General features: G+C 43.2%; 1 protein-coding gene across 3 annotated transcripts in view; it reads right to left on the bottom strand.

Annotated features, from left to right (window-relative positions):
- Positions 1-7,881, bottom strand: part of PTPN11 (protein tyrosine phosphatase, non-receptor type 11) — a 67,788-nt gene extending 59,907 nt beyond the window's left edge. For 2 of the 3 annotated variants that reach the window (XM_018061155.1, XM_018061156.1), the window contains exon 1: positions 7,633-7,868. In XM_018061155.1, the coding sequence (XP_017916644.1) occupies positions 7,633-7,646 (14 nt within the window). In that variant the 5' untranslated portion in view covers positions 7,647-7,868. Of the gene's footprint in view, positions 1-7,632 lie in introns of all 3 variants that reach the window. The other variant, XM_018061157.1, reaches the window with a different exon arrangement.

The raw sequence follows: 22,237 nt of genomic DNA, 5'->3' as shown, positions 1-22,237 counted from the left end.
TGTCTTGCCACAAGGCATGCTGGATCTTAGTTCCCTGACCAGGGATCAAACCAGTGACCCCTGCAGTGGAAGTACAGAGTCTTAACCACTGGGCCACCAGGGAATATGAGCGTTCGCTTGTACACTGTAACTCTCACAAACCTGCAGGCGCTTGACAACCCCTTCTAACTGGTCATCCTCTGGCACTATTTTTTTTTTAACTTTTTTTTAATTTTATATTGGGTATAGCCAATTAACAATGTTGTGATGGTTTCAGGTGGACAGCAAAGGAACTAAGCCATACCTGTACATGCGTCCATTCTGCCCCAAGCTCCCCTCCCGTCTAGGCTGCCACGTAACACTGTGCAGGGTTCCCTGCGCTGCGCCAGGAGGCCTTTGTTGGTTATCCACTTTAAATATAACGGTGTGTACATGTCCATCTCAAACACCCTAACTATCCCTTTCCCCATCCTTCCTCCTGATAAGTTTGTTCTCTTAATCTGTGGCACTATTATTTATTAAGATTCTCAGTGGGAAGAATGGCCCAGGTGGGGACCACCCATCTCGCAGAAAGAGCTGAAAACACGTAACACTCACACAATCCCAACACCTGTGGAAAAAAGAGCCTTCAATCAATGTGTGAAACAAATCAGCCCTGTGCTGAGTGGGCTTGAAGAAAGGAAAGACAGAATCCCCCACCTCCAGGAGAGTTTACTAACCCAAACTACTTGCCGGGAAATCATACCAAAAATGTAAATCTCTCATTACTGAACACAGATTCTACAAAGCCCTAGCTCACTGAGACCAGGCTCTTCTTTATGTCAAATGAGTTTAAAAAAGAAAATGCTGATGAACCAAAAAGAAAAAACAATGATGCTGATTATTTTATCCATGCGTCCCCTTCCCCCCAGTGACGTGGGGAAACAGTCGAGCAGGCTGTTAATTTCAGGAACTTATTCTCAAGGCTGCTATGCTAAGAAAGGAGTTTAAACTAGGGATTCAAAGTCTAATTTCAGTTTCTTGCCTAAATATAAAGTAATACTGGGTATGGTTTTCTTACCCGCTGCTCCGAAAAAATGATTCTTTGTCCTTGGGGAGAAAGCTTAGAGTGGTACTTTCTGCAGATTACAAGAATGTTCCTTTTTTCCAATTAAATGCTAATTTTCTATGGTGAAAAGGATGAGTCATGAGAGAGGGGTAGTCGATAGGGAAAAGGATTCTAGGTAACAGAGGTTAGAAAAAAAGTTAAGGCAGTTTTTCAATGGTAGTATAGAGCTATGGCTTAACCGATCGTTATCTTTTCACAGAATTTCATTGGTCAGCATCTCTGCTCTGATGACAAGGCATTGGAAACTGCCTCCAAAAATCTTTCCACAAATGGCTTCTACCCTGTTCAAAGTCTCGTTTGTCTCCTCTCCCAGGGTCTACTCGAGCCTCTTACAACCCTCCCTTCAGAGCAGCTAGAGGGATATTTTTAAATAGATCAGCTCATGCCACTCCCCATCACATCCTTCTATGGGTTTGAGCTGCTCTTATAATACAATCCAAACTCTTCTCTGTAGTCCACGTGATGCTGAGGACCTTAATAATCCCTGCGTGGTCTAGTCCCCACCTACAGCCCCAGTGTCAGCTCTACCACGTGCTCCTGTCTGTCCTTCAAGCACTCTGAGAACTCCCCACCTCAGCACTTTCACACTCGCTGTTTCCTTAAAACCTGGACACTCAACGCCTAGTACAGTGCCCCCCATACGTAGTAATCCCCTAATAACTAAGTTAAATCCCACATTCGTGAATGAATAAGTCAAGGTTCCATTAGAGTGGGTCAGTGGAATGACAAAGGCTTGGATCTATAGTCTACTATTTTTAAAATAAACATATTGCATGTGGGTATAGGTATGTGTATATAAACAGACATATGTTTATATGTGTGTGTGTGAACAGTGTGTGTGAACGTGTACATCAGTATACAAGCATGTGTGTATTCTAAACAGCACGCTCTATACTGACAAATTTCAGTTTCAGTTTGGTCCTACTTTCATCAGACTCATTCGATGTTGGCCTACAAGTCTGTCTCCCTCTAAAGCCAATGCTACTTGAAAACATGAACTGTGTCTTTCATATTGCAGCACCGCCAAGAGTTTGCTAAATGTACATCACCCTCCAAAACTCAGTAGTGAAATGGGCTGCAATTTTAGGGTGTCTGAATCCATTTCGGTGGGGCGAGGGGGGTGGTCTCAAACCCTTGGCTGCAGTCCACAACTGCCACAGAACCTACCAAACATCAGTATTTGTCTTCCCCTTCCTTAAAAAGGGCAGCATTGGAGGGCAAGTGCTGTTTGTGTTTCCCAAAGGGAAAAAGGAATAAGCACAGTGTCTTCTATTGTTCTGCTGCGGCCTAACAAAGTACACCAAAGCCCACTAGTAACAATTACAAACAAGGGTTGGCTCTGCTTTTCCAGATCTCGTGTGACTCTCTAACAGTCACCACATTGACCACGTGCAAGAGGGGTAAGTAATCTTAACAGTGGGCCTTGCATTTGAGCAGCTCTGGACAAACACCCAAGTGACTCTCTAACAGTCACCATATTGACCACATGCAAGAGGGGTAAGTAATCTAAGCAGTGGGCCTTGCATTTGAGCAGCTCTGGACAAACACCCGAGTTCTGGACAGGACGTTAGCAAAGACAACCAGTTTCAACTGGAAAGACAAAGAGCTGTTATTTTTCAGTAAGGCAAGTTTACTGACTCCCACAGGAGATAAACAAACATGGCCACCAGGGAGAGCCTGGGACAAAATGTACTTGACCTCCAACAGATAAACCAAAAGCCTAGAGTTAGAGAACAAGCTAAATTTTCTGCCCCTCTCAGTACAAGTCATCGGACAGTCTCTCCCAGAGGAACAAAAGCAAACGCCAAAGATGTACCAGATGCTGAAGGATATAACCTGTTCGGTCAGCTGGGTGAGGCAGAGTAGAGCAGCCAAGCAATCTCAAAATCTAAACAAAGAACTGCCATCACTCTATTACCTGGGGTGGTTGCTGTTTAATGGCTAAGCCATGTCTGACTTTTTGCGCCCCCGTGGACTGCCAGGCTCCTCTGTCCATAGGATTTCCCAGGCAAGCATACTGCAGTGGGTTGCCCTTTCCTTCTCCAGAGGATCTTCCCAACCCAGGGATCCAATCTGCGTCTCCTACTTTGGCAGGCAGATACTTCACTGCCTAGCCACCAGGGAAGCCCATGGCAGAGGCGGGGTGGGGATGGGGTGGAGCTTGTCATTTAATTGCTCATGACTTCCTTTCCCTACCTGTGATGCTGAGAGGCATCAGCATACTGAATATGACATTTTAATTACTGAACGCATAGAGACTCTAAACCCATGGACCAAAAAAGATTAGTTTGATAATTAAGCTACACAAAATTCAGGATATTCGTCACTGAGGCGTCAGCTCCTATGATCACCTCCTCAGAGACTCTTCCTAAATCCATTACCAAAACTAACCACATTCTCCACATTTGCTTTCTTCGCCCTCCCAGAAGTTACTGCTACCTGAAATAGTCTTATTTATTCATGGGTTTGTTCTCGTTCTCTCTCAGTCATGAGAACAGCAATCTTTGCCTACTTTATTGCCTCATCCTACCTGGTTCAGTAACTACTTGGTGAATGTATGAATTCTGAGGTTAAACGTCATTTGAAAAAGAACAGTTTGAAGACTGAAGACGCTATCCGATTTCAAGACTTGTCATAAAGCTACAGTGATCAAGATCCTGCAGTATTGGCATAAAGACAAATAGATCAATAGAACAGAAGAGAGTCCAGAAATAGACCCATGTACAAACGGACCACTGATCTTCAAAAAAGGTGCGAGTTCAGTAAAGATGGACAGTCTTTTCAACAAGTGGTGCCAGAACAACTGAACACTCATATGTAAAAAAGAGAAGATATATCCATAGCCCATACCACACACAAAAGTTAACTCAAAGTCGATCACAAACCTAAAACTATAAAACTTGGAGAAAACATTTGAGACTTAGATTAAGCAAAGATTTCTTAGGAATAACACCAAAAGCATGATCCACTTTTTTTAACTGATAATTTTGACTTCATCAAAATGAAAACCCTCTGTTTAAGACACTGTTTAAAAAAATGAAAAGACAAGGTACAGACTAAAAGAAAATGCTTGCAATTCTGATCAAAGACTTGTATCCAGAATAAAAAAGCTCTCAAATTTCAATAAGAAAACAAACAAGTAAATTTTATTTTTTACACATAAACTTTAAAAAGGAAAATATTTAATCAATAGATGTGCCACCAAAGAAGAGATACAGATGGCAAACAAACACATGAAAAAAATGATCAACATTATTAGTCACCAGGGAAAATACAAATTAAAATTACAATAAATAAATATCAAATCAGTATGCTGTACACCTGAAACTAATATAATGTTACATGTCAATTATACCTCTATTAAAATATTAAATAAGTAAATTAAATTAAAAAGTACTGATATAGGAAAAAACTACAATGACACACCTTTACATGACTGAAATTTAAAAACTGACCACACCAAGTGTTGACCAAGATGCGGAGAAACTACAATTCTTAATACACTGCCAGTGGGAACATTCTGAAAAAGTTTGGTAGTTTCTGAAAAAATTAAATATACATGTGCTCAAACAGGGGCTCTGTATCAACCTAGAGGGGTGGGATGGGGAGGGAGATGGGAGGAAGGTTCCAGAGGGAGGGGACATATGTATACCTATGGCTGATTCATATTGAGGTTTGACAGAAAACAACAAAATTCTGTAAAGCAATTATCCTTCAATTAAAAAATAAATAATTTTTTAAAGTAAAAAAGATTGTAAATCAACCGCACACCAATAAAAAATTTAAAAAATTATATCTCCTAAATATATATATACACATCTGCTATGTGATTCGGCCATACCACTGATAAGGATTTATCAGAGAGGAATGAAAGTATACATCCATATAAATACACGAACACGGGCATTCAGGAGAAGGAAATGGCAACCCACTCCAGTACTCTTCCCTGGAAAATCCCATGGACAGAGGAGCGTAGTAGGCTACAGTCCATGGGGTCGCAAAGAGTTGGACACGACTGAGCGACTTCACCTGACTTCAAACTCTGAAACAACCCAAATATCTACCAACAACTGGATGGAAAAATGAAGGGTGGTACAGGCATACAGTGGAATATCACTGATCAATAAAAAGGAACTATTTGCCATACACAACAACATAGATGAACCTCAATATAATTTTGCTGAGCATAAGAAGCCACACACAGAAGTCCACTTGTATAAAATCCTAGGAAATGCAAACTAACATATAGTGACAGAAAGCAGAAGAGTGTCTGCCTGGCAACAAGGAAGGGATTATAAAGGGTTCCAGGAGCCATCACAGGAGTGACGGATATATTCATTATCTTGATTGTATTGCTGGTTTCTTGAGTGTATACATGTGTGGAAACTTATCAAACTGCATGCTTAAATATATGGAATTTGTGGCATGTCACTTATACCTCAATAAAGCTGGTTTAAAAATAATAAAAGACCTATGATCTGAAAACTAATAATAAATAATCCCCAATTGTGTGCATTGTTGTTGTTATTTAGTTGCTAAATCATCTCTGACTCTTTTGCAACTCCATGGACTGCAGACAGCCAGGCTCCTCTGTCCATAGGATTTCCCAGGCAAGAATACTGGACAGGGTTGCCATTTCCTTCTCCAAGGAATCTTCTCCACCCAGGGATCCAATCTGAGTCTTCTGCATTGGCAGGTGAATTCTTAACCACTGAGCCACCTGGGAAGTCGTGCATTACAATCATTTGTGTGTGTGTGTGTGCATTACAATCATAATCTGACTTCTTAGGGGGCACATATTTCTCTTCCATAACAAGTATGGGAGGGCTGGAGGAGGAGAGGAGGAATTACTTCATTTCAAACTGTCATCTTTACCACTTGCTGCTTTGGCTCTTCTCACACTTCCTGGCTTCTAAATTAACAAGTTAAACAATGTAGGGTCTATTACTACCCAGCCCCTACCCCACCCCCAGTCCCCAGACTTTTTGTCTCCTAAAAGAAGCAGATCCTTACTTGTCTGGAAAAGCAGACACAAGGAACAAAAAGCTCAATGACTATTTGACAGATTAAAGAATAGAAAACTGTTTTATTTAAATGCTCTCTAAAGAATTAGAACATTTGAGGCTATACCCTGTTCTGCTGAAATGCAATTATATATTACCCAGATCTGTAAGCACTTGCCAGAAGACCTGCCCAAATCACTCACTGCTTGAGTTTTCAGTTTTCTCCTTTCACTCTTTTCATCCCATCAATGAATAATGTGCAGGTGTATTTCTGAGAAGACATTCCTAATGTTTTGAAGTTTCTCAGTCAATAACCCCAACAGCTTGAAACAGTTTTCCAAATGTCTAAGACAGTGTGAATTCTATACAGAATGACAATACAATAGCAGGATCATTATCTGAAAACAATCGATCATACTAATATTTAACAACAAAATTAAGGCTTACAAATGATTGGCAATAGTTATAATAGCAATTAACAGTGGGGTTCTGTCTCCACCACTTACTGATTGAGTGACCTTAGGCAAGAGTCGGACACGACTGAGCGACCAACACTAGCACTAGAACTACTAGGCAAGTTGCTTAACTTCTGAAATTCATTTACTCTCTTTAGAGCGGGATAACAGTACCTACCTGATAGGGTTATAAGGACTAAATGTGTTTGGCATACGGTAAGAGCTAAATAAATGTTAGCAATTAGTAGTATAGTCTGCTATACTACTTTCCAAGGATCTCATTAACTCACTCATCTTCCTTCTGACTTCTAGGTTCAAACCCTGTCATTTACCAGTATGTTTCTTCTGAGCCTCAGTTTCCACATCCGTAAAACGGAGGTAATTAATGTTACCTGACTTTTAAGGTTGTGGTGAAGGATTAAAATAACTAGAGATACGATCCCTTCCCTCCCACCTCCCAAAGCGAAGATCGCAGAGGAAGGAAATACTTCTAATAGCTGCAGATATAGTCAGTTTTTCCATTTCTGGCACGTGAGGGGGGGTGGGGGGGAAGAAGATGCAAAGAGGCATACAAAGTGGTCAAGGACCCTGAGTAAAGCCCCCAAATGCGCACAAAACGCAGAGTGACCCAAAAAGGCTCGACTATCGGCCTGGCCTCGCGCAACTCTCTCCTCTCCCCTCCCGCGTCCCGGGCCGAGGAGCCTCCCCTAAGTGAGCGGGGTTATTTCGGAATCACCATGAGGCAATTCTCATGAGGCAATGGGTCAGGAATGCGGCGCGCCGAGCCGGGCCGCTAGCGTCCGCGGTTCCCCGGGCGGCTCTACCTGTCCCCGTCCTGACGGGCATCCCCAGGGCTGCGGGAGCCGGAACTCCGCGGAGGCAGGAAATGAATGAGGACCCGAGGGGTTGGGGGCGCGCTAGGGCCGGGCCCCGGGGCCCTGGAGGGCTTAGGGGGCTGGAACGGAGCCTGCCCCGCGACCCCGGGCGGGAGTCCGAAGCCCAGCCGGGCCGCCCCCTCCCGGGCGGAGCTGACTGAAAGCGGCGGGGGCCGGGCCGAGGCCCGGGCTAGGCCCTCGGGGCTCCTCACCTCCGCGATGTCATGTTCCTCCCGCCCTCCGGCTCCGCGACGAACCGGCTCCTTACTCAGGCTCCACTGGGCCCGGTCACATCGGGCTGGCCCGAGGGAGGCCCGCTCCGGACCGGACGTGGGGGGGGCGGGCAGAGCCAGCCGGCCGCGCGCAGACCCCCCTCAAGGCCTGAGGAGCCCGGAGACTGTGCAGCCGCCCCCCAAGCCCGGTTCGCTCCTCCTCCTCCTCCTCCTCCTCCCCCGCCCTTCCCCGCCGGCTCCTCCGTGACGTCACTCCCACGCGACGCCCGCCGCTACTTCCTGCTTCCATTCTGCGCTGAGGCTGGTCATGGCAGTTCAGTGGCTCTGTGGAGCCTCCGCCGCGCTGTTCCCAAAGGACCTTCTCATTCTCCTTTAGATCTTGGCGTTAAACCGTGCGTTGTGTGCTCAAAGTTACACGCAGTCGCGTGAATTGATTCTATGTGCTCCCACAGCGTCAATTTCCATCCCTGCGCTGTGAAGTCGAATTTCATTCATTTCATTCCTCAAATAGTTGTTCCGCTTACTGCTGTGTAACCTTAGGAAAGAGGTTGGGGTCGCAAAGAGTCGGACACGACTGAGCGACTGAACTGAACCTTAGGAAAGTTGATTTCTCTGAGCCTCCATCCTTGATTTCTGTAAAAAGAGAATAGTAACTGTATTTTCTTCTTAGGATTATAAGGACGATTAAATATGTAAAATGTTTAGAACTAGGCCTGGTCTGTTTAATAAGTTCTCGGTAAAAAAATCCGCCTGCAGTACAGGAGACCCTGGTTCGATTCTTGGGTCTGGAAGATCCCCTGAAGAAGGGAAAGGCTACCCACTCCAGTATTCTGGCCAGGAGAATGCCAAGAACTGTATAGTCCATGGGGTTGCAAAGAGTCGGACACGACTGAGCGACTTTTACTCACTCTCTGCTGTAGTTATTGGGGCTTCCCTGGTGGCTCAGATGGTAAAGAATCTGCCTGCAATGCAGGAAATCCCAGTTCAATCCCTAGGTCGGGAGTATCCCTTGGAGAAGGGAATAGCTACCCAATCCAGTATTCTTGCCAGTAGAATTCCATAGAGAAGCCTGTGATGCTACCGTCCATGGAGTCACAAAGAGTTGGACACAACTGAGCAACTAACACTTGGACTTTTTCACTTTTTTGTGTGTGTAATTATTAGCTCTATTATCATTAGAAGGAAACGTGAGCGTTTTCTGTCTGCTAGGCACTGATTTTCCACTATAGAGATAAAAGAGTGAACTGAAAAGACAAAAATCCCCGATATTCTCATGGGGGGAGCTACAGTAATCGAGATAAATAAAACAATTGAGATAATATCCCCAATACTCATCTCCCTTCTTTTCTCCGTTGCCCTTTATATTACTTTAAATGGGGTATTTAGGGAAAGCTTCACTAAGGATGATATTTGAGTCAAGGAGCAGTCTAGTAGTGAAGCTGCTCAGTTGTGTCTGACTCTTTGCCACCCATGGACTGTAGCCTACCAGGCTCCTCCACCCATGGGAATTTTCCAGGCAAGAGTACTAGAGTGGGTTGCCGTTTCCTTCTCTAGGGGATCTTCCCCGACCAAGGGATCAAACCCAGGTCTCCCACATTACGGGCAGACACTTTACCGTCTGAGCCACCAGGGAAACCCTGAGCAGTCAGTGGAAATTTAGAAAAAGAGCATTTCGAGTACAGGAGGAGGCCAGTGCAAAGGCTCTGAGGCTAGAGGCTGACTTCTGTATTTGAAGAAAAAGGGAGAGCATTGCAGGCAAATTCTTCACAAGTCTGAACCGCCAGAGAAGTTGGAGCACAGCAGGAGGTGGGGGATGGGGGGGTGATATAGGAGATGCAGGGGGAGTAGCAGCAAATGAGATGAAGAAGGGGTAGAGATGATATAGGGTCCAAAGCCTATTGAAATAAATAGTAGGGACTTCCCAGGCAGTCCAGTGGTTAACTCCCTGTGCTTCCAATGCAAGGGGCTTGGGTTCCATCCCTGGTTGAAGAAGTAAGATCCCATAGGCCAAAAAAAATTTTTTTTAATCTAGTAAAAAAAAAAAAAAAGATAAATGAACAGTAAAATGGAGAGTCATTAAAAGATTTTAAGCAGAGAAGAATATAATCTATGCTTTGAAAGTATTCCTTTGGGTACTTTCAGTAACTGAATCACGAGGGCAAGGCTGGAAACAGAGACCAGTTCAGAACACTGTAACACTGGAGATGATGGAGATGGGGGAGCTCAGACCAGAGTGAGACGGTAGAGCTTTTTATCTGAGAAAAATCTGCCCCTGTGACTCATGAAAGGCCACAGATCTAGTACATGGCAGAACCAAAATTCAAACCCACAACGGCAGAGCTCCAAAATCCTCATTTTTTTCCCCTCCCAGTGTTCCCCACATCATTCCTATACAAAGAACTCTCATACAGTATGCTAATTTCTTCAGCACTGATGCTACTCAAAAATTCTTACAAAAATTGTCTTTAATATATGCCAATTTAAGCCATAGACTTTGAACAAGCAGTTGTCCAGCCTGTTTCTTTTCATTCCCCTGAATCTGGCCACCCAGATGGCAAACAACATCCTATCTGACCTTAAGCCTGAAGGCTTGCTCTCTCCAACTATTCACCACATAATAGCCCCGGTAATCTAAACTGCAAAACTAGTCACTCTTTCAGTTGAACACTTCAATGTATTCTCACTGCTTTTAAAACACGGTCAAAAAAATTTTTTTCTGGACTTTCCTAGTGGTCCAGTAGTTAAGACTCCATTCTTCCAATGAAGGGGGCACAGTTCAATTCCTGGTTGGGAAACTAAGATCCCTCATGATGCAGCATGGCCCCCCAAAAATGAAAACATATATAAAATGCACAGTATGCAGCTTGAGTTTTTAAAAGCATTTGACAATCACCTGGTCTGGTCCCTGCTCACTTTACCAGCCCCTTTTCTCACCACCACTCTATGATCCAGCCATGCTGAATGACTTTCAGTTCCTCTCAATAGCCATGTTCTCTTCCACCTCAGGGCCTTTAAACAATCTACTCCCTCTCCTTGGAGGATTCTGACCCTCCCCATGAACTCTAGTCTATGCCTCTGATCTCAGGCTAAAAGTCATCTCCTCTGGAACAGAAAGAATCACCTCATTCTCCCAACCCAGTTTAGATGGTCCCTAAGACACCTGGTGGCTCAGATGGTAAAGAATCTGCCTGCAATGCAGGAGACCCGAGTTCTATCCCTAAGTCAGGAAGATCCCCTGGAGAAGGGAATGGCAAACCACTCTAGTGTTCTTGCCTGGAGAATCCTAAGGACAGAATAGCCTGGCAGGCTACATGGGGTCACAAAGCATCAGACAGGACTGACTGATCAATACTAAGACACCTATTGTAGCTTAGAACTGAACACATTCCATTATAAATCTAAGACACAATATCATATGAGGATTAAGCTGTTAATCTCCAAAGTTTAGCTTGCCTGGGTGTCCTCAGGCGAGTCACTTGGGTCCTCTGTTTCTCAGTTTACTTCTCTGTAAAATGGAGAGATCAAAATCCTACCTACCATCAGTTCAGTTCAGTCAGTCATGTCTGGATCTTTGCGACCTCATGGACTGCAGCACACCAGGCCTCCCAGTCCATCACCACCTCCCAGAGTTTACTCAAACTCATGTCCATTGAGTCAGTGATGCCATTCAACCATCTCATCCTCTATCATCCCCTTCTCCTCCTGCCTTCACTCTTTCCCACCATCAGGGTCTTTTCCAATGAGTCAGTTCTTCACATCAGGTGGCCAAAGTATTGAAGTTTCAACTTCATCAGTCCTTCCAATGAATATTCAGGACTGATTTCCTTTAGGATTGACTGCTATGATCCCCTTGCAGTCCAAGGGACTCTAGAGAGTCTTCTCCAGACTACAGTTCAAAAGCATCAATTCTTCGGCGCTCAGCTTTCTTTATAGTCCAACTCTCACATCCATACATGACTACTGGAAAAACCATAGCTTTGTAGATGGACCTTCGTCAGCAAATGTCTCTGCTTTTTAATACATTGTCTCAGTTGGTCATAACTTTTGTTCCAAGGAGGAAGCGTCTTTTAATTTCATGGCTGCAATCACCATCTGTAGTGATTTTGGAGCCCCCCCAAATAAAGTCTGGCACTGTTTCCACTGTTTCCCCATCTATTTGCCATGAAGTGATGGGACCAGATGCCATGATCTTAGCTTTCTGAATGTTGAGTTGTAAGCCTACTTTTTCACTCTCCTCTTTCACTTTCATCAAGAGGCTCTTCAGTTCTTTACTTTCTGTCATAAGGGAGGCATCATCTGCATATCTAAGGTTATTGATATTTCTCCTGGCAATCTTGATTCCAGATTGTGCTTCATCCAGTCCAGCACCTACTGTAGGGTAAGCATAAAAAATAAAAGAGTTAATGTTTATGAAGTACTTAAAACAGTGCCTGGCAAAGTCAGCATGTGATAAATGCTGGTTATCATTAGTCTCTTTTCAAAAGTAAACTGTAAGCATTTTTTTTTTCTTTTGGACGCACTACATGGCTTGCAGGATCTTAATTCCTTGACCAGGGATTGAACACAGGCCACAGCGATGAATGTGCCAAGTCACCATTGGACAGCCAGGGAATTCCCAAGCTGTAAGCTGTGTGAGTGAAGAAGCCATTGCTCCCCCAGTATCTTCTATGTTTTATACACTCAACAACTAGAATGATCTTTCTACAATAGAAATCTAGCCATGTCCTTTCCATGAAAGAAGTTCAAAGCCTTTAATGTGAGTGAAAATTCTTCCACGGGGCCCTTCTAAACATGAACTATGCCTACTTGGTCAGTTTCATTTACCTCAACTTCTTCACATAATCTGGTAGTTTCCAAAGGCCTCTAGCTGTTTCTTGTATCCTTGTCTTTCAAAATTTAATCCTTCTTAATAATATATCCTTTAGGGGACTTCCCTGGTGGTTCAGTGGCTAAGATTCCACACTCCCAATGCAAGGGGCCCTGGTTCGATCCCTGGTCAGGGAGCTAGATCCCACATAGCACAATTAAAAGATCCTCCCTGCAGCACCGAAGACCCAGTACAGTCAAGTAAAATTTTTAAATTAATTAATTAATTAAATACCCTTTAAGTTCATCTCCATCTGGGAAACTGAACGTCATGCAAGATTCAGCTCCAACTCAATCAGCTCCTCTAGGAAACATTCACTGCACACATCCCTTGACTACTTCCTCAAAATAAAATAGAAACCTCTCCCTGGAAATTCCCTGGCAGTCTAGTGGTTAGGGGGCTTCCTAGGTGGCTCAGTGTGGAAAGGAATCCTCTTGCCAGTGCTGGAGCCGCAGGAGATGCAGCTTTGATCTCTGCATCGGGAAGATCCTTTGGAGTAGGAAATGGCCACCCACTCCAGTATTCTTGCATGAAGATTCCCATGGGCAGAGGAGCCTGGTGGACTACAAGTCCGTAGGGTTACAAAGGAATCAGACATGACTGATCAGCTGAGCATGCCCAGTGGTTAGGGCTCAGTGCTTTCATTACCATGGGCCAAGGTTGAATCCCTGGTTGGGGAACTAATGTGAACAGAAAGCAGAAACAAAAAAAAAACTCTCCCTAAACTTTGGGATTTGCCTGTTCATGCCTCTGTCAGTCCCTAATATTGTTGGTTGATTTCCTGTCTCTTCCCCTAGATCAGGAGCTCTTCTTAAACTCATTGTCTTCATCTTTTTATGCCCAGAGCCTAGCACAGGCATGAACAAGCTTAATAAACATTCCATTCAGTTCAGTTCAGTTCAGTTCAGTCGCTCAGTCGTGTCCGACTGTTTACGACCCTACAAATCGCATGACGTGAGGCCTCCCTGTTCATCACCAACTCCCAGAGGTTACCCAAACTCACATCCTTCGAGTCAGTGATGTCATCCAGCCATCTCATTCTCTGTCGTCCCCTTCTCCTTCTGCCCTTAATCCCTCCCAGCATCAGGGTCTTTTCCAATGAGTCAACTCTTCGCATCAGGTGGCCGAAGTATTGCAGTTTCAGCTTCACCATCAGTCCTTCCAACCCACTCCAGTATTCTTGCCTGGAGAATCCCATGGACAGAGGAGATTGGTCGGCTACAGTCCACAAGTCGCAAAGAGTCGGACACGACTGAGCGACTTCACTTTCACTTTCACTATCAGTCCTGCCAGTGAACACCCAGGACTGATCTCCTTTAGGATGGACTGGTTGGATCTCCTTGCACTCCAAGGGACTCTCAAGAGTCTTCTCCAACACCACAGTTCAAAAGCATCAATTCTTCGGCACTCAGCTTTCTTTATAGTCCAACTCTCACATCCATACATGACCACTGGAAAAACCATAGCCTTGACTAGACAGACCTTTGTTGACAAAGTAATGTCTCTGCTTTTGAATATGCTATCTAGGTTGGTTGTAACTTTCCTTCCAAGGAGTAAGCGTCTTTTAGTTTCATGGCTGCAGTCACCATCTGCAGTGATTTTGGAACCCCCCAAAATAAAGTCAGCCACTGTTTCCACTGTTTACCCATCTATTTGCCATGTAGTGACGGGACCAGATGCCATGATTTTCGTTTTCTGAATGTTGAGCTTTAAGCCAACTTTTTCTCTCTCCTCTTTCACTTTCATCAAGAGGCTTTTTAGTTCCTCTTCACTTTCTGCCATAAGGGTGGTGTCATCTGCATATCTGAGGTTATTGATATTTCTCCCAGCAATCTTGATTCCAGCTTGTGCTTCCTTCAACCCAGCATTTCTCATGATGTACTCTGCATATCAGTTAAATAAGCAGGGTGACAATATACAGCCTTGGCATACTCCTTTTCCTATTTGGAACCAAATATTCCTTTAGATATACTTTATTTTAATTCCTTCCTCAGCTACAAAAACAATACAAGTTCCTTGAAACAGATCAAATAAAACAGTGATTTTTCCCTGCTCTACAAAGTATACACCCTCCCTTCCCAAACCCCTACCAGAGTTAATGGTTTGGTGTGTATCCTTCCATACTTTTTTCTATACCTATACAAACACACATAGCCCACACCCACACTCACTCACACACATAACATATATAGGGATTTTTAAAAATAGAGCCTTAGTGTGCATATATATTTATGGGTTCATAATGTGTATCACTGTGGATGGTGACTGAAGCCGTGAAATTAAAAGATGCTTGCTCCTTGGAAGGACAGCTATGACAAACCTAGAGAGTGCCTTAAAAAGTAAAGACACCACTTTGCTGACAAAGGTCCATATAGTCAAAGCTATGGTTTTTCCAGTAGTAGTGTGAGAGTTGGACCATAAAGAAGATTGAGCACTGAAGAATTAATGCTTTCAAACGGTGGTGCTGGAGAAGACTCTTGAGAGTCCCTTGGACACAGTAAAGAGATGAAACCAGTCAATTCTAAAGGAAATCAACCCTAAATATTCATTAGAGGGAAGGACTGATGCTGAAGCTGAAGCTCCAATACTTTGGCCACCAGATGGGAAGAGCCGACTCATTGGAAAAGACACTGATGATGGGAAAGACTGAAGGCAAAAGGAGAAGATGGTGGCAGAGGATGAGGTGATTAGACAGCATCAGTGACTCAGTGGACATGAATATGAGCAATCTCCTGGAGATAGTGAACGACAGGGAAGCCTGGCATGCTTCAGTCCATAGGATCACAAAAGTCAGACATGACTTAGCAACTGAACAACAACAATAATATATATGTATTTGAACATACACATACATTTGTATATATGTACATATATATGCATATACATATAAAAAATAAAATTCTGATATTTTTTCCTCTTAAAATATAATGGGCATTACTAACAGAAGCAGAAGATATAAAAAGAGGTGGCAAGAATACACAAAAGAACTGTACAAAAAATCAAGACCCAGTTAATCACGATGGTGTGATCACTCACCTAGAGCCAGACATCCTGGAATGTGAAGTCAAGTGGGCCTTAGGAAGCATCACTAAAAACAAAGCTAGTGGAGGTGATGGAATTCCAGTTGAGCTGTTTCAAATCCTGAAAGATGATGCTGTGAAAGTGCTGCACTCAATATGCCAGCAAATTTGGAAAACTCAGCAGTGGCCACAGGACTGGTAAAGGTCAGTTTTCATTCCAATCCCAAAGAAAGGCAATGCCAAAGAATGCTCAAACTACTGCACAATTGCACTCATCTCACATGCTGGTAAAGTAATGCTCAAAATTCTCCAAGCCAGGCTTCAGCAATACATGAACCGTGAACTCCCTGATGTTCAAGCTGGTTTTAGAAAAGGCAGAGGAACCAGAGATCAAATTGCCAACATCTGCTGGATCATCAAAAAAGCAAGAGAGTTTCAGAAAAACATCTATTTCTGCTTTATTGACTATGGCAAAGCCTTTGATTGTGTGGATGACAATAAACTGTGGAAAATTCTTCAAGGCATGGGAATACCAGACAACCTGACCTGCCTCTTGAGAAACCTGTATGCAGGTCAGGAAGCTACAGTTAGAACTGGACATGGAACAACAGACTGGTTCCAAATAGGAAAAAGAGTATGTCAAGGCTGTATATTGTCACCCTGCTTATTTAACTTATATGCAGAGTACATCATGAGAAATGCTGGGTTGAAGGAAGCACAAGCTGGAATCAAGATTGCCAGGAGAAATATCAATAACCTCAGATATGCAGATGACACCACCTTTATGGCAGATAGTGAAGAGGAACTCAAGAGCCTGTTGATGAAAGTGAAAGAGGAGAGTGAAAAAGTTGGCTTAAAGCTCAACATTCAGAAAACTAAGATCATGGCATCTGGTCCCATCAGTTTAGTTCAGTTCAGTTCAGTCACTCAGTCGTGTCCGACTCTTTGCGACCCCATGAACCTCAGCACACCAGGCCTCCCTGTCCATGACAAACTTCTGGAGTCCATCCAAACCCTGGTACTATCACGTCATGGCAAACAGATGGGGAAACAGTGGAAACAGTGTCAGACTTTATTTTGGGGGGCTCCAAAATCACTGCAGATGGTGATTGCAGCCATGAAATTAAAAGATGCTTACTCCTTGGAAGGAAAGTTATGACCAACCTAGACAGCCTATTAAAAAGCAGAGACATTACTTTGTCAACAAAGGTCCATCTAGTCAAGGCTATGGTTTTTCCAGAGGTCATGTATGGATGTGAGAGTTGGACTATAAATAAAGCTGAGTGCCAAAGAACTGATGCTTTTGAACTGTGGTGTTGGAGAAGACTCTTGAGAGTCCCTTGGACTGCAAGGAGATCCAACTAGTCCATCCTAAAGGAGATCAGTCCTGAGTGTTCATTGGAAGGACAGATATTGAAGCTGAAACTCCAATACTTTGGCCACCTGATGTGAAGAGTTGACTCATTTGAAAAGACCCTGATGCTGGGAGGGATTGAAGGCAGGAGGAGAAGGGGACGACAGAGGATGAGATGGCTGGATGGCATCACCGACTCAATGGACATGAGTTTGGGTGGGCTCCAGGAGTTGGTGTTGGACAGGGAGGCCTGGTGTGCTGCAGTTCATGGGATTGCAACTAATCGGACACAACTGAGTGACTGAACTGAACTGAACTGAACTCTAGACCAGCACTGATTGTCCATACAAATAAAATGTCAGCCATATATATGTGATTTTATCTATTTGTTTCTTTGGTGTATAGTTGCTTTATCATGCTGTGTTAGCTTCTGCTGTACAGAAAAGTGAATCGGCTTTACATATACATATATTCCCCTCCTTATTGGACTTCCTTCCCATTTAGAGAAGTTGCTCTGTGGTGACAGAGCACTGAATAGAGTTCCGTATGCTATATAGTCAGTTCTCATTAGTTATCTATTTTATACATAGTAGCATACCATATATGTAATTTTAAAACTTCTAGTGAAAGACAGTGAAAGTGAAGTCGCTCAGTCGTGTCTGACTCTTTGCGACCCCATGAACTGCAGCACGCCAGGCCTTCCTGTCCAACACCAACTCCCGGAGCCCACCCAAACCCATGTCCATTGAGTCAGTGATGCTCTCCAACCATCTCATCTTCTGTCGACCCTATGGACTGGAGCCTGCCAGGCTCCTCTGTCCATGAGATTTTCCAGGGAAGAGTACTGGAGTGGGTTGCCATTTCCTTCTCCAGGGGATCTTCCTGACTCAGGGATCAAAGTCTGTTCTCTCACATTGCAGGCAGACTCTTTACCCTCTGAGCCACCTGTGAATCCCCAAAACTTCAGGTAGTCACACGTAAAAAGGTAAAGAAACAGGTAAAATAAGTTTGTAAAAATATGCTTATTTAACCCCAAATAATATCAAATATAAAAACTATTTTACATTATTTTATTTTACTTCTTAAACCTTTGAAGTCCAGTGTGTATTTTGCACTTACAATGTGTGAAATCTCAGTGTAAACTGGCTGCATTTCCAGTGCTTAATAACCACATTTGGCTGATGCAACCATACTGGACACTTATTCCTTGGAAGAAAAGCTATGACCAACCTAGACAGCATATTAAAAAGCAGAGACATTACTTTGCTTACAAAGGTCTGTCTAGTTAAAGCTATGGCTTTTCCAGTAGTCATGTATGGATGTGAGTTGGACTATAAAGAAAGTTGTTGGAGAAGGAAATGGCAACCCACTCCAATATTCTTGCCTGGGAAATCCCATGGACGCAGGAGCCTCATGGCCTACAACCCACGGGGTCGCAAAGAGTCAGACACGACAGAGCGACTTCACTTTCACTTTACATTGTGTTAGGTATAAAAAAAAAAAAAGAAAGTTGCTCTGCGAAGAATTGATGCTTTGGAACTGTAATGCTGGAGTCCCTTGGACTGCAAGGAGATCAACGCAGTCAATCCTAAAGGAAATCAGTCCCGAATATTCATTGGAAGGACTGATGCTGAAGCTGAAGCTCCAATACTTTGGCCACCTGATGTGAAGAACTGACTCATTGGAAAAGACCCTGATGCTGAGAAAGATTGAAGGCAGGAGGAGAAGGGGACGACAGAGGATGAGATGTTTGGATGGCATCACTGACTCGATGGACATGAGTCTGAGCAAGCTCTGGGAGTTGGTGATGGACAGGGAAGCCTGGCATGCTGCAGGCCACTGGGCTGCAAAGAGTCGGACACGACTGAGCGACTGAACTGAACTGAACTGAACCATACTAGACAGCACACTGAGATGTAACTCACGCTTTTCCATATCTGCATAATATTCCACAGTGTGGATGTTCAGTATTTAGTCAGTTACTGTGTTGGTAGACAATTTATTTACAGGTGGTCTGTTTTAATGGTGCTTGCATGAACTTCCTTATGAGAAAATTGAGTGAGGGAGTGAACCGCTATTAACCTTAACATTAACATTAAGGGAGTGATTATTAGTATTGTCAATATCATCCTCCATTTTAAAAATAAGATAACTCACGTGCAGAGATTTATCACAAAGTCAGAGAACAAATGATCCCTGGCTGGAAGAGTAGTACTCTTTCTGTAGCACAACTGCCCACTGGTTTTCTGTTTTCCAGTAGCTCAAAGAGATAGGATTCAATGTAAATGTATGTGTGACCTTGGATAAGCCATTTATTGTAATCAAACCTCAGTTCTTTCATGTTAAAGTCCTACATCATGTTAAAGTCCTACATCATGTTAAAGTCCTACATCATGTTAAAGTCTTGCATTGAGGCTTCAAATATTTACATTGTAATTAATAAACTGCTGAACAAATTTATGACCTCCTTATAGATGGCAAAACCAGGTGCTTAATTATACTGTTTACTCTATAACAGAATGATGATATTAATGTTTTGCCCAACTAAGGGGTTCCTTGGTGGCTCAAACGGTAAAGGATCTGCCTGCAGTGCAGGAGACCTGGGCTTGATCCCTAGGTTAGGAAGATCCCCTGGAGGAGGGCATGGCAACCCACTCCAGTATTCTGGCCTGGAGAATACCCACGGACAGAGGAGCCTGGTGGGCTACAGTCCATGGGGTCACAAAGAATCCAACACAACTGAGGCGATTCAACTGAGCGACTAAGGCCCAGCACAGTGAATGCTAAATTTTGCAATACCGCAACAAAACACTAGAGGGAGTTCATTATATTTTTGTGTCAATGACAAGTCATTTAAGAAACGTTTTGGAGTCATCACTAGGAGAAAGTCTCCGAGACTGTCAGAATTTTTGAGAGGTTCAAATAAGCCATTCTGCACTTTATTCGTTGTGATACATTTTCTGAAGTAGCAGTTTCTAAGAGGTGTTTTGCTTAAGAAGCTGAGCAAATAAATGTGCTGACATCCCCATTCTCAAAAAAAAAAAAAGACACAGTGTCAGCTCTTCCTGGAGAAAATTACATGCCTGGACAGTGAATAATCCTGAATGGGTATGAAATGGAGTAGGACACTACGATCCTTGCCTCAACTTGCCTTTCATCTGTGGAAAAACGTTAGACAAAGAACACGTTTAATTAGAGAACTGAGAAAATGCAGAAGCAAGAAAAGCAGTCAAACAGGACAAAACAATAATAGTTTAGTCTGTAAGCAAAGTCAAGGATCTTTAGTTCCTTCTCAAAGGCTGTAGATAGTATTCTGAGCCACATCCTGTGAGCTGTCTTATAGAGTCTAAAACCCCCACCAGGTGGAAGAACTTATCTACACGATGACCAGACTGAAGTCGTGAAACAAGCTGCCACAATTCCGAGAACCGACCTCAAGAAAATGGGAACAAATCAACCCTGGAACTGAAGACCAGCTGTACTTAGTTAAAGATGACGCTGGTCAGGCCAATTTCAAGAGGACTACCAGAGCTGACTGCTATTTCTACACATAGCTCCCTCCCTCTGCCTATAAAAACTCTTGCCCCCAATTGTTGGGTAAGAGAGTCAGCCTTTGGACAGGAATTGCTGGCATCCAAAATAAAGCAAACTTTCCTCTTCGCCAACCTTGACTCTTTAATGTCTTCTGAGCAGTGAGTAGCCAGACCCCACTTTTAGTTACTGGTTCTAAATGCAGCCTATTAGGATCTTATTCATCTTAACCCATGTGGAAGGCAGACATGGGTAGAAGCCCCATGTTTCAACAAACGTGGCAACTCTGCCTCTACTGTGGTCAGAAGTGTCCCACTGATATTTCTGAGACCTTCGTAAGCATCTGATCACTGCATTTGTGTCCTTAGTCACCTGGAACCAGAAAAGGCTACATTATTCTCAGGGACACAGCATTGAAGCAAGTGGTTTGTATACAGCAAGGCATAAAGCTCTAGCCACCAGCAACAGCAAATGGAAGAGAACGGAAACTTCAAGCTGAAAGATATTGTATTGTGTACATGTTACCTTAAGGGCTGCAGTGAAGTTTAAAACATACACACACACACAAAACCCTATAAGATGTACCGTGCTATTGGTTTTGCAAGAGATAATAACTATTCTTATTTTTAATTCTATTAATATGCACAGCAAGCTGTCTTATTCATCTTCATTAATCAGTTCTTTAATCTTCACAGACTATTGGTTAAGAGTGCACTCTCTGAAATCTGATCCATGCTGTGGGCAAGTTACTGCACCTCTTTGAGTCCGAGTTTTCCCATAATAGTATCCCCTATAGGCTGTCAGGAGGATTCAATGAAATAAGGGAAGATACATAAAGCAGTGCTAGGCACATATCATACAGCATTGCTCTTCCCACCCCTGGTGTATAGTTTTTAGCAGAATACTTGGCACATAGTAAGACCCCACAGGGTCCTGCTCCATTACATCATTCACAGCTATGACCTAGATGGTGATGATGGTGCTGGTGGCAGTGACAACAAGAACAGATATTTAGCCCTTTCCATGCATAAAATGCCATACTTAGTGATTTTGTATATATTAACTTACCTAATCTTCCCAACAATTCTGTGAGGTACATATTATGGTTATCTCCTTTCTTTTTTTTTTTTTTTCCATTTTAGAAATGAAGAAACAGAGGGCAAAGTGGCCAGGGAGGGAATGTGGAGGGAACGAACAATCGTGCTCTTTGATGCCTCCATGCCCCTTGATGCCTCCATGCCCCCTGCATTTATTGTTCCAATTGCCACTTCCATCTGCTAAATTTGTATCTAGTCTTCCAAATCCAATGCAAAACCAAAGTCTTTTGCAAAACTTTCCTAAATCCCCCAGAAGAAGTAACTTATAATTATTCATTTCTCTGTTTGTTTTTTCCTTGAATATGTGTTCTCAAGGGCAGGAATGTACTTCATTGGTTTTAAATTCTAGCCTTTTCTACTACTGTATTACAAAGGGAACTATACCCAATCTCCTGGGATAAACCATAATGAAAAATAAATATTTTTAAAATAATGTATCTATGTGTAAATTGACTCACTTTGTCATACACCAAAGACTGGCACACCATTGTAAATCAACTATATTTCAATAAATACGGTAAAACAAATTCTAGCTTTTTAAACCTGCTGTCATTGAGCACAGGCTGTAGTCTGATTAGGCGATGCAGGCTTTAGGTAATTGTGGAGAAAATGTCCCTGGAAGGTTCCCATCTAGCCTTTCATCGGATAGGTTTCACTTTATTTGGGATAAGTCCTTCATCCATCTATGTGCTAAGTCCTTCCAGTCCTGTCCAAC

Source organism: Capra hircus, chromosome 17 (assembly GCF_001704415.2).
Source record: "Capra hircus breed San Clemente chromosome 17, ASM170441v1, whole genome shotgun sequence".
Taxonomy (NCBI): Eukaryota; Metazoa; Chordata; class Mammalia; order Artiodactyla; family Bovidae; genus Capra; species Capra hircus.
This window is presented reverse-complemented; position numbering and strand designations above follow the sequence as displayed.